At 41.7% G+C, this 13,225-nt stretch overlaps 1 protein-coding gene across 4 annotated transcripts in view; it reads left to right on the top strand.

Annotated features, from left to right (window-relative positions):
- The first annotated feature begins 4,760 nt into the window (after nucleotides 1-4,760).
- The window catches only part of CANX (calnexin), a 45,006-nt gene continuing 36,541 nt past the window's right edge, over nucleotides 4,761-13,225 (top strand). Inside the window, exon 1 of one of the 4 annotated variants that reach the window (XM_053295191.1) lies at nucleotides 4,761-4,892. Coding sequence is in view for 2 of the 4 variants with exons in the window: in XM_053295188.1 (XP_053151163.1) it covers nucleotides 5,140-5,145 (6 nt within the window). In the remaining 2 variants the exon portion in view is untranslated. Of the gene's footprint in view, nucleotides 4,980-5,000; nucleotides 5,146-5,167; nucleotides 5,549-13,225 lie in introns of those variants that run through there. The other 3 variants (XM_053295190.1, XM_053295188.1, XM_053295189.1) reach the window with 3 other exon arrangements.

Raw genomic sequence — 13,225 nt, 5'->3', positions numbered from 1 at the left:
CCTTCTGGAACATCTGAGGGGGTTGGGAGTGAGGGGCACTGCTTTGCAGTGGTTCCGCTCCTACCTCACGGGCAGATTCCAGATGGTGTCTTTTGGAGACTGTTGTTCTTTCAAATCTGAACTTTCGTATGGTGTCCCTCAGGGCTCCATATTATCTCCAATGTTGTTTAACATCTACATGAAACTGCTGGGAGAGAGCATCAGGAGATTTGGTGCAGGTTGTTATCAATATGTTGATGACACTCAAATCTATTTCTCCATGTCAACATCATGAAGACAAGGCATAACCTCCCTAAATGCCTGCCTGGAGGCTGTAATGGGCTGGATGAGGGATAACAAACTGAGGCTGAATCCAGATAAGACAGAGGTACTTATTGTGCAGGATTGGAACTTGGGAGATGATTTTGACCTGCTGGTTTGGATGGGATCATGCTCCTCCGGAAGGAACAGGTGTGTAGTCCGGGGGTGCTTCTGGAGCCGAACCTTTCCCTGGTATCCCAGTTTGAGGTGGTGGCCAGGGGTGCTTTTTATCGGCTTCAGCTGATATGCCAGCTGCGTCCGTTGCTTGAGATGAACGACCTCAAAACAGTGGTACATATGCTGGTAACTCTAGGCTGGATTACTGCTATGCACTGTATGTGGGGCTGCCTTTGTACATAGTCCAGAAACTGCAGTTGGTCCAGAATGCAGTGGCCAGGTTGGTCTCTGGGTCATCTAGGAGAGACCATATTACTCCTGTGTTGAAGGAACTACACTGGCTGCCGATACGTTTCTGGACAAAATACAAAGTTCTGGTTATTGCCTATAAAGCCCTAAACAGCTTAGGCCCTGGGTATTTAAGAGAACGTCTTCTTTGCCATGAGCCCCACTGCCTGTTAAGATCATCTGGAGGGGTTCGTCTGTGGTTGCTGCTAACTCGTTTGGCGGGTACTCAGAAACGGGCCTTCTCCGTTGCTGCCTCTGGACTTTGAAATACACTCCCTATTGAAATAAGAGCCTCCTCAGCTCTGGCAACGTTAAAAAAGGCACTAAAGACACATTTATTCACCCAGGCTTTTAATTAAATTCATAATTTTCAATGTTTTCAATGGTTTTGTTAATTGATTTAACGTTTTAAATGATTTTAATTGTAAACTGTCCAGAGACTCAAGTTTTGGGCAGTATAGAAATATTTTAAATAAATAAATAAGCAAGCAAGCAGTCTTACTGAAATTAATCAATTGATTTCAATGGCTGTAAAGTAAAAGTTGTGCCATTGAGTTGACTCCTGGTGACCACAGAGCCATGTGGTTTTCTTTGGTAGAATACAGGAGGAGTTTACCATTGTCATCTCCTGCACAGTATGAAATGATGCCTTTCAGCACCTTCCTATATTCCTATATCGCTGGTGCCTGATATAGGAGTTTCCCATATTCTGCGAAACACACCAGCAGGGATTCGAACCAAGCTTCCTGCTCTCTAGGCAGGATACTTCCCCACTGTGCCATTAGGTGGCTTTCACTGGATGTACTCAGTGCTAATTTTTTGAAGCCTATCAATCAAGTTGAAGAGAGTATTGAGCATCAGCAGGCTCAGAGGAGAATCTTCACCCTCCTTCCATCCTGCAGTAGACACATTGTTGAGGATTCCTCATTTTCAAGCTGGTGATCCTCAGAAGGGGAACAAATAGTGTGGCTGCAATGTGGGGAGGCAGGAGAGCACTCTCACAGGAGAGTACCACTCCCTGGAAGCTTTTCACATGGGGCTTTTGAAGCCCTTTAATATGCATCTCCTCTGGAATGGAGGGGGTGCATTCACATATCGGCTAGATTCACCCCAAAGTCCCTGAGAGTTATTGGGGAGCAGTTTACACATAATTCGGGGTTTTCACTGTGTGTTAAGAGTACAACCCAATTTGCAGCAGTTTTTTGGGACAACTTCAGGTTTGCAGTAAAGCCTCCCCATAAACTCGCGGTGAAACCTGCTGTGCGTAAAAGTTATTATATTTATATTTATTATTCATCAAATTTGTACACCGCCCCAGACTTTTGTCTCTGGGTGGTTAACAATAGCATAAAACAAGTTAAAATATATACAAAAACTTAAAACAATTTAACAATTTTAAAATCACCTACAAATTAAAAACCTTAATTTTTTAAAAATTAAAATTAAAAACCTTAAAAAGTTCCTGGAAGCCCTTCGAATACATTAGGATACGAGTATCCCCTGCTGGGGACCCTACTTTGGAGTGGTTCTCAATAATCCTTACAGCTGTCTGTCAGCCTATTGGTCAGTATTATTATTCCCATGTTGCAGATGGGGGCTTGCCAAAAGATATGGAATCTTGCCCAAGGCCATCTTGTGAGTTCATGGTTGAGACAGTGTTGGAAATAGGGGTTTCCTGGCTCACACTTGTGCAACCCAGTCCATGCACATTGATTTTATCTACTGATCTATCAAATTTGTATACCACCCCAAACTTCGTTTCTGCACTCAGAACTTTTACATTGTTCAGTAGGACTTTATTTTAAGTAAATGTGCACAGAAATGTAGCCTTAACCACTACACGCACAAGCTTAAGGTTTCTCTCCCTCTGCCACTTTCATCTATAAAAATGAAACCTGCTAAAAATTAATAGTTGTGTGGTTATTTACAAGTTGTAAAACATATTTTACTTAAAATATTTATACCCCACTTCTTAAATCATAACTTTTATGGCTGCTTAAACATTGATTGATTGATTAAGTGGTCAGGTCGGTGTCGACTCTTAGTGACCACACAGATAGATTCTCTCCAGGATGATCTGTCAATCATCAGCTTGGCCTTTAAGGTCTCACAGTGGTGCATTCATTGCTGTCGTAATCGAGTCCATCCACCTTGCTGCTGGTCATCCTCTTTTTCTCTTTCCTTTAACTCTCAGCATTATGGACTTCTTGAGGGAGCTGGGTCTTCACATAATGTGTCCAAAGAATGATAGTTTGAGCCTAGTCATCTGTGCCTCGAGTGAAAATTCTGGATTGATTTGTTCTGTGATCCATTTGTTTGTTTTCCTAGCTGTCCATGGTATCCTCAAAAGTCTTCTCCAGCACCAAAGTTCAAAAGCATCAATGCTTTTTCTATCTTGCTTCTTCAAAGTCCAGCTTTCACATCCATAGAGTGTCCCGGGAAAACCATTGCCTTAGGATTCTTATCTTTGTAGGTGTAATAATAATGGGTACAGAAACTAGTGGTGTGCATGGTTCGGTCCGGAGGCCATTGACAAGGCCTCCGGACCGGTCCGGAATTCCCCCGGTTCGGAAGGGCGGGGGGGGAGTTTCTCTTTAAGGGGGGGTGGTAGTACTTACCCCCCCCCGCTCTTCCCCCTCTGGTGCTGGCGGTTTTCAAAACGTTCTTGGGGCGGCAGAGTTCCTCCCTGCCACCCCTGCCCCCGTCGTTGTCCTTGCTAGCTTAAAAGTAGGCACAGCTGGTGGCGCGCATGCGCCCTTTGCGGCGTGCGCGCTCGTTTTCGCCACTGGCACGCGCGCGCAGTGTGACATATGCAACGCGCGCGCCCCAGCAGCGAAGACAAGCACGCGCGCCGCAAAGGGCATATGCGCGCCATCAGCTCTGCCTACTTTTAAGCTAGCAAGGACAACGACGGGGGCAGGGGCGGCAGGGAGGAACTCTGCCGCCCCAAGAACATTTTGAAAACCGCCAGCGCCAGAGGGGGAAGAGCGGCGGAGGGGTAAGTACTACCACCACCACCCCTTAAAGAGAAACTCCCCCCCTGTGCTGGACCGCGGGAATTTCCAACCATGTACACCACTAACAGAAACCAGCCTCAAAATTGACAATGAAGACACTGAAGAGGTGGATAGCTTCTGCCTTTTAGGATCGACTGTCAACAGCAAAGGATCCAGCAGTCAAGAAATACACTGCAGACTAGCACTTGGTAGGGCTGCAATGAAGGCCTTGGAAAGGATATTTAGATGCTGTGACGCATTTACACCTACAAAGATTAGAATCGTTCAGACAATGATTTTTCCCGTGACACTCTATGGATGCGAAAGCTGGACTTTGAAGCTTAAACATTACAAAATTTAAAAATATATCAAGCTACCAAACAAAAGCCCAATATCAAAAATAAGGCAATAGTGAAAATTTTAAATTGTAGTAATGTTTTAACTTTTTTTGCTGTCATTTATTTTGACTAATGTTTTAATTTTTTCTGTAGTCATTTATTTTGTTTTGTTGTAAACTGCCCAGAGACATAAGTTTTGGGCGGTATAAAAATATGTCAAATAAAATAACATTTAAAAAAATACATTCGACAGTTTTAAAAAGAGTCACAGAAAACCCAGTCAAGGGCTTTTCGACTCAATTATTTGTCTGTGCAAACAGCACTGTCTTTAGCTGACGTCCGAATATCATTAAAGAAAGGGCAGAATGAGCACAGGGAAAGGACTTCCGTTAAAACGAAAATCGTCAGTGTTCCCAATGTTAAACACGTCCTCTAACTATGCAATAATTAGACCAGGGTATAAGCTACGTACTTAACAATAGAGAAGGCGTGTGCACATACACGCGTGCCCTACCACTGCTAATTTGCCAACCGGCCGCGATGACTACCCATTTAGGGAGTCCAATGTCACTTTAAGAATGAATCGGAATCTTCTTCGCTCGGACTCCGCCCTTCCCGGCTCGCCTTGCCAATCCGCGGGCACTTCCTGCCAGGCTAAGTAGCCAATGAAGACCCTCCACGAAGGGTAGCGACACAGGGGTGTGGCTTAAAATGAGAGCCGTGGTAAGTGACAACGCCGCCTGGCCAATCGGATCACGAGATGAAGCCAGGGACGGGAGGGCAGCGGCCGTCTGAATCAATGGGGTAGGAAGCATCGGAGCGGTAGAGGCGGAGCCGACGCTGGGCAGAGGTGGTGAGTGAGGAGTGGGTGGCTCTCCGGAGGGGCACGTGACAGGAGTCGCTGGGGCTGCCTGGAGTGCTGCGGCGGGTGGGGTGTGAGGTGAGTGCTGCTCCGTTCCCCTCCCCCCCCACCCCGTCCCGAGCCCAAGAGGGGACTAGAAGCTCGTTGGCCGGTCGGCTCGCTCTTGCGCGGGGCGTACTGGGACGCCGGGGGTGGCGGAGGGTCGGGAAGTGGGGTGACGGGTAGTACATGTGAGGGAATGGCGGTAAGTCTTGTGGGTATTGGGGCGGTGAGGGAGAGGTGGAGGCTGGTGATGGATGTGAATGGCTATTGAGATCCATGGGGATGAAGAGAGACGGAAGGAAGGAAGGAAGGCCTAAGGTCGTGGTGAGGGGAGGCCGGCGGGGACATCAGTGGGTCGGGTGCTAAGGCCTGAAGGGGTGGGGGGGATCGGAAGATGAGAGGCTGGTTCCTTTTTTTGCAAAATGAGGCTAGGTCACTCACACAGGGATCTTGGGTCCTAGGCGAACCGTGTTGGGCTGGAGTGGGGCGGGGGTTGTAAAAGACGACAAGGACGTACAGTGAGTGGGAAAGGCGGGCCTTCGGTGTTCAGGCATGCGGACCGGTGTGGAAACGTTGCAGATCTGACGGGGAGCGGCACGTGGATGGTATGACTAATCATTTAGCTTTTGGAGTGACTGGGGGTCAGCTCTAGAGGCTCGGAGTTGGGGGCTGGACACATGTTGCATTGGGGGGGCGTGAAATAAACTGTATTTTTGTGTGGGGAAGTTAGCCTCGTGAAATGCAGTTAAATAAATGTTTGATTGATTAATCAGTTAATTAATTTAAAAGACTTATAGGCCACCTTTCTTCATACATGACTTCATGGGGGCTTACAACAATAATTATGGTATAAATGATTTGTGCACAAGGAGACCTTCTGACCCTGTTGAATCTAAGCATATTTGTGGCTTGGTGCAAGAAGTATGTTCTAGCACTGCTTGAAACAAGGAATGAACTTGGAGTTGTGAGTAAACTTGGCACAATTCAGTTTAATATAATATATAATGCCTAAGAACATTTAGCTAGATGAAGGAATACTTACACAGTTATTGTTGTGTGTTTTGTAATGAACTGTATCTTGTGAAGCTACCTTAGTACTAAACAAGTTCTGTAAAGCACCAGACTATTTAAAAGAAATAATATTCCTAGGCTTGTAGCTTTGAAGTTAACATAAAATCTAAATAAGACTGAGGTAGTACTTAATCTACAAAGCAGAAACTGTGAAAAACTTGCTGCAGTTGAGTAATTCAAAAAGATAAGGGTAGAAGACATGCCTGGTGTGAAGAAGGAAGTGATAGCAGTGCACCATGTGGTAGTAAGAGTACAAAGGTGAACTTCAAAATGGAAGATAAAATAATCCCATAAAAGCTAGGCATTTCCTCACTCTTTGACATTTTGTACATCAGTACACTTCATAGTAGTAGCTTACTTAAATGTTATGTCTGAAACTTGTGGCTGATGTTGGGCATCTTTGGCCTGGTGCTGTGCTCTTAATATTAAGAGGGACCAATTATTGCACAGAGGGCCTCTAAAAACTGTTCATAACTTTTTTTTGTAGATAGTGCAGCTCTGTGCAATATTGGGGAAATACTTTAAAACCAAAATAACTGTAATGTGAAAGGAGTTGAGGTTTATGGGATATTACTGCTTTATGCATGGGTAATAGGAATGTAATACAAGGAAGCACCCTTGTAAAATAATAGCAACTAGATACTACTAATATATTTTGTATAAAGTTATATAGAATTGGAAATAGCTTTTTTAAAAGTGCATGTACTTGGGAGATTTGTGTGTTGTCTTAAAACGTGATTAACTGCTTTTATTTGACATGAGGTTAAGCAGCTACTGGGTGTGGTGTCACAAAATAACTGAAAGCTGTTTTGTATGAAGAATGACGTACTATGAAAGGTGATAGTAGTATTTCTAGATTGATGTTTCATAGGAGTGACAGAAGTACTCTTTGTGTGCTCTGAGTGTAGAGGGTTAGAAAATAGGGGGGATGGGGGATGTTTATAAATAAGGAATGTTCCTAACACAAGAGATGTATTTTAACTCTGAAATCTGTGAAAATAGATCTGAAGAGCAGACAGAGAATAACTGTTCAGTATTGCATAGCACAAAAAGTTCCCAAGAACTGTATTTATATCTAGCTGTGACACTGCTGGATCAAATTTCTTTTATGAACCTAGTAGCTTAAGGTTTTATGGCACAAGACAAACAGGCATACTAGTGCAAAAAAACAAGTATTATTTAAGCCCTATTCACACATTCTGCTCAACTCTGACACAATGTAACAGTGTATACATGTCGAGATCTGTATACATGTACAATTATTCAGACATGTCTTAATGCACGCACAGTAGTAAAACCTCCTATCTCCAGGAGCGATATCCAGATTCACATTTAAAATAAATGCATATGCAGTCATTCACACACGTACATGTGTACAGAAACCTGTAGACACACAGAACATTATTATTTACTACTTTTCAACAAAACCAGTTCTCAAAGTGGCTTGCATAGAAAAAAGGAATAAGATAGTTCCATGTTTTGAAAGGACTTTCAGTTTAAAAAGAAACAGTCATTGGAGGGATCCTGTCCTGTGATTGGTTGCTCATCCCTGCCTAAATATGAAAGACACGCCATTTTAAAAAGTGCCTCTCAGCCCAGTTAGCAGGGACATGAATGATGTCTGGATAGGATTTTAAAGTAGATTGGACTCAACATTTATAGCAACATGTGGGAAGTTAGGGAGATACTCAGCTCAGTTCTTTTCTATGAACCTGTAGGTTCCCTTAACCAAGCCGCATTTTTTCACCCTCAATCTGCATTATGTAGATAATACTGACTTACCTTACACACTTAGCTGTTCCTACAGAGAGCTGTAAGAAGCATGTTGAGCACTCTGAAGTTATATATTGTTTGAGAGATTTGGAGGGGAGATTATTTCTCTACCCCATCTGTAGTAGAAGTGCACAAATAAGGAGATCACTGCTAGTCAATATCATCTGGAGACATGGAGTTACAGTTCTAAGTAAAGTAGTTTATTTAGGAAATACACCATGGAGATAGGTAACCCTACATGCTTAGTTACTTGCTACATACAGGAAGAGGGAATCTGTCTCTCAGGTGAGAGAATGAAACCTGAGACTATCTAACAAAGGGGAAGTAAGAGCAGAGAAAGCCAGGTCAGAGAGGGGATTCCCTTACTTACTATCTCTACCCCAGTGCCCCTAATGGTCAATAGGGTTGCTGGTGCTAAGAGTCGATGTCATCAGGAGCTGCATCTCCAACATATATAAACGTTTATCATGCAATTGAAAAGAGGGTGCTACAATACTGAACTTCAAATATATTTTTTCTTCAAGGGACACTGTCAATTAACTTCATAATGGAGCTAGCTTCAATATTTGAGGTGGCTTTCATGCTCCAAATATTACTTGGATATAATAAGTTTAAAGGTGGCAATCTCCATAATAAGGAACAAAAGCATTTGCCTGGAAGCACAGAACAGACTTATAGATGAGAAGCTGCCTTAGTATTATTCAGAGTTTCTGTGAGGCTTATGTCCACTAATAATGGCATTAACATCATCACAGAAAAACTGAAATTTCTGCCATATCCTAAGAGGTCTTCCAGTGATGAGATAATTCCTTTTGATGATGAGAGCAGGAAGATTTATTTCCCATACAGCCTACATTGGAGTACATTACTTAAATTATTTCTTTCTAGTAACTTGAGGTAATCTGGTATATTGCTTTTTAAAACAACTTTCTGGATTTAGTGGTACAGAGTATAATATAGAACACTGGATATTGGGCTATGTGTAGTGTATTTAGCATTTAAATTTGACTAAAAAGAGAGCTAGAAACCAAGCTGCAAAGCAAACTGATTGAACAATACGGTGGAAGGTTAAAGACATGTCATCTCTGGTGTGGAGAAGGTGGGGAAGTGACACTGGATAGTAGCCTTGATGCTGAGGTAAACAGGGGCTCTGATATGACATTCAGTTCATTTTCTGTAGGAAGCCAGTACAAGTATTATGGGCAGCTTGATTAGTGTAAAGAGTACCACTTTATATACTTACAAAGTATGTAATTCCAATATAAAACCATGATGGCAAGTATATCTAGCAATGCAACCCTGAGAACAAAGTTTCAAGGAATGAGTCCACCCACCTAGTTCACTGCCTGCTTATATTTCTTCCCTTTTCATATTCCCTTCTACTGACAGTGATGGGCAGCTGCCAGTGCTACTGTAGTAATGTCCCCTGATGCAATTCTATAATTAGCTATTTTATTCAGATTGTTCCATGTTGTAATAAAATCATTGCAAGAAAAAGGTGGAGGTATGAGACAAAAACAGAAAGAGGGGAGGGAGGATGAAGGGGTTAAGACATTTATTAATCTGAATTAAACAGTAGAAATTACACAAATATAAATAGACCTTACAAAATGTACTGTGATGTAGTTCTAATGGTGGTTGGTACTCTTATTCTCCTTACCCCTCCACAATTAGAGCTTATAGCTCTAAAGTTGGGCTGCAGTATTCATAGCACAGACCTATCCTGAGGGCTGCATTATAAAGGTCTTTCATGCCACCTCAAAATGCAATCCCCATTAAAAACAAAGCTGTGTGTTCTTCTGCTTGTGAAGAGAGAGGGAACCATCACGCAAAGTTACAGAGGTTCTGCATAGAACTAGCTTTCCTATAATCAACTTCCATTTGCACTAGGTAATTAGCTGAATTATTATTTGCAAGCTTATAGTAATGTAAGTTCACTAAATGGTCATCAAAGCTATCCATCTTATGATCCAGAGTACTACAATGTACTATCAACAGGGTTGATAAAAATTGATGTTTAAAAAAAACAACTATTAAATTAAATTTAAATTGGTTTTTTAATTTAAATTGGATTTTAATTTAAAAATTATAAAAGAGAATTTTCAAAGAGATCATCATGAATGTTAATCATAACTCCTAAATATATTCTGTGAACTTGTTAACCGCAGTATATGGGAATGAGATATAACAGACCTGATCAGTCCTATTCTGCATGCACACACAAACACACACACACTCTCTCTCTAGCCCTTGCCCCCTCCCCCAAAAGTGCAAAGAAATTAGGCCCATTCACACAGTATGTTCAACACTCATACAAGGGTATGGTTGAAATAAGAACAGCCCTGCTGGACCAGACCCAAGGCCTGTCTAGTCCAGTATCCTGTTTCACACAGTGGCCCACCAGATGCTTCCGAGAAGCCCACAGGCAGGGGGTGAGGGCTTGCGCGCTCTCCTGCTGTTGCTCCCCTGCAACTGATTTTTAGCTGATCATGACTCTGAGGCTGGAGTTGGCCTCTAGCTACCAGACTAGTAGCCATTGATAGATCTGTCCTCCATGCCTTTGTCTAATCCCCTTTAAAGCCATCCAAGCTAGTAGCCATCACCACATCCTGTTCACATGTTAGGTTGAGCACAGGTACAGCAGGATATTTTCTAAGTGTATCATGCATTTGAAGGGCTTATATCCAGATTCACTCTTAAAATGAAACCAGACACAGTGATTCACACAAACATGTACAAGTGTACAGACATTTCTACACTAATACACCATAATGTCTGAATTGGGCTAAAGAAGGCCAGTGAATGAATATAGAGAATTTCTATGTTTGTTATTTCTATTTCTGCTGGCCAGTGGCTGTAATAAAATTGATGATGATGATATAGAGGATTTGGGGGGATGGAGTAGAGCTGAGCAAGGAGGAATATGAATGCAAGGGATGGAGCGAAATAGAAAGTAAAACCAAAAGTGAACAGAATGTAGTCATGCTGTTCTGAGGAAACTTTCCAAGTATATTCTCCATTTTTGAAGGGAAACTGATCATGGCACCAGGCTGTAAAAGGAATATTTTGGAATATTTTAATGAAGTTCCTGTACCTCTGGGTAAGACAGGCATGCATGCAAAATGCAAACAGTGCAACAGAGAAATGCAAAGCCTGGTTGCCTGAATTATGAGACGTGTGTACCTACCTTCTAAAAATGAAATCTGCATCTCTGAATATGTATTAAAATTATATTAGACAACAAGAATGTACTTTTACTAGAAAATGAGGATTAAGTAGAATCTTTTTGACTAGTGATTTAATTTGATTTAAGTCATTAAAATTGAGGATTCTGTAAAGTGATTTACATCATTATTTAGATTGCTTATCAGCAATGGAATAAATTGATGACTACACTTGAAATAGAAAAAAAGTTCAGTATAACAGTAGCATGACACTTTTATTAGGACCAACTAAAACATAACAAAATAGTGAATGACTCTGAGTGCTCCAAAACTCTTCAGGCTGGATGTTAAGGAGGAAAAAATTGGGAGGGGTGGAAAAAGGAAGGAAAATATGAGAATGGGGGGAAAGCACAAATTGTGTTATGTGAGATATAGGTTTAACTTGATAGACCGTACTGGGTGTAAAAAATTAAAATAAATATCTTAAGTTTGCACCAAAGGCTACTGGAAGAAATAATGGACACTCTTGCTGTAAAAATTAAGTTGTTTAGATGGGTTTGCTAATTGGACCCACATAGTGAGGCGGATAGCAGAAGTAAAGAGAACTGTAATAGTTCTAATATTAGTAGAGCTGGAGATTAATGCGAGGTTGTGCACTACTTACTACTCAATTTTCCTTTTTTCTATTTCCTGTTTGATGGAGGGTATGTATCCCCTACCCTATAGGCAAGATCCCATTATTAGGCAGTTGAAGGTCCTCTTTCTCCATTTGTAATATACTTCTCCTAAATGACTAAGCTGTATTCTCAAAGCAGATAAAAGTTGGAAATAACTTGTGTTTATACTTCATGTATTTCTAGGTAACTGGAGAAGGTAGGGATGTGTGTGTGTGTACATGCGCACGCACACAGAGCATGCTTTTATATACAGGTCACCGCATTTCAGCCTAAGAAATATGCTGTATGTGGAATCTGACATCCTCTAACCTGATGGGCCACATAATGTCTAAATCAATTTCATCTGGTTCCCTACTGCTGTATAAAATTTTAATAAAAGTGAAAGCTGAAATCTTGTATGGACTACTGCAACTAGTAGCTATTTCAAGTCTGTATAATCCCCCCACACACACACACCCCTACTTGGTTAGTTGAGTGATGTCTCCCGAAACATCACTCTGTGATGTTTGTTCTGGCTCATAACAAAGTTGGTCTCAGTTTGTATGTTACTGGAAAGCATTTTAGTTCCTTTTTTTGGTCAGTCTCTTCAAACACAATGCCCATGTAGATGTTCATATTTTTAGCTGCTGCCATGTTCCAAGTCCTCCATTAGTTTGGGAAGACAGTTCAGCTGGAATGAAAAAGCATGAATTCCTGCTATGTGGATATGGCTTCTAATTTTACAACTCTGTTTCCTTCTCCCCCATTGCTCTATCTTCTCTGCTCCATTGCAGAATTGTGATAGCATTCTGGTTTACTTAAACCACAGCTTTAAACTCAGGATTAGAAGTCGCAATCATTTATTGAGAAACGATTGGTTCCCTGAACTACCCAGTGGGCTAGTTACCTCTGAACTAGCCCATTCTAGCACCATGTTTGCTGCCAAGCAGCAGTAGATACTTATTGCAAGATTGTAGCTCAGCCACCTTGTACATGTTCACTTGAACTTAGTGGCATTGATTTCCAAGGAGACAATCCAAGTATGTATGCATAGGAATAGTAATAAACCATGGGAGATAAAAAATGTGATTGATTTGCTTTGGAAACTTTTATTCCATGCTAGGGGTCATTAGGAAGGGGATTGAAAATAAAACTACTAATACCATAATGCCCTTATATAAATCTATGGTGCGACCACATTTGGAGTACTGTGTACAGTTCTGGTCACCATACCTCAAAAAGGGTATAGAATTGGAGAAGGTGAAGAAGAGGGCAACCAAGATGCTCAGGAGCCTAGAACACCTTCCTTACAAGGCAAGGCTACAACACCTGGGGCTTTTTATAGTTTAGAAAAAAGACAACTGAGACATGATAGAGGTCTATAGAATTATGCATGGTGAGGAGAGAGTGAAATTTTTCTCTGTCTCTCAACACTAGAACCAGGGGTCATCTCATAAAATTGATTGCCAAGAAATGTAGGACCAACAAAAGGAAGTACATTTTTAAACAATGCATAATTAACCTATGGAATTCTCTGCCACAAAATGTGATAGCCAACAGCCTGGATGGCTTTAAGAAAGGCTTAGATAAATTCATGGAGGGACAGGTCTATCAATGG

The sequence above is a fragment of the Hemicordylus capensis genome, chromosome 2, assembly GCF_027244095.1.
Source record: "Hemicordylus capensis ecotype Gifberg chromosome 2, rHemCap1.1.pri, whole genome shotgun sequence".
NCBI lineage: Eukaryota > Metazoa > Chordata > Lepidosauria > Squamata > Cordylidae > Hemicordylus > Hemicordylus capensis.
Note: the sequence above shows the minus strand (reverse complement) of the source record. Positions and strands in the feature narration are given on the sequence as shown.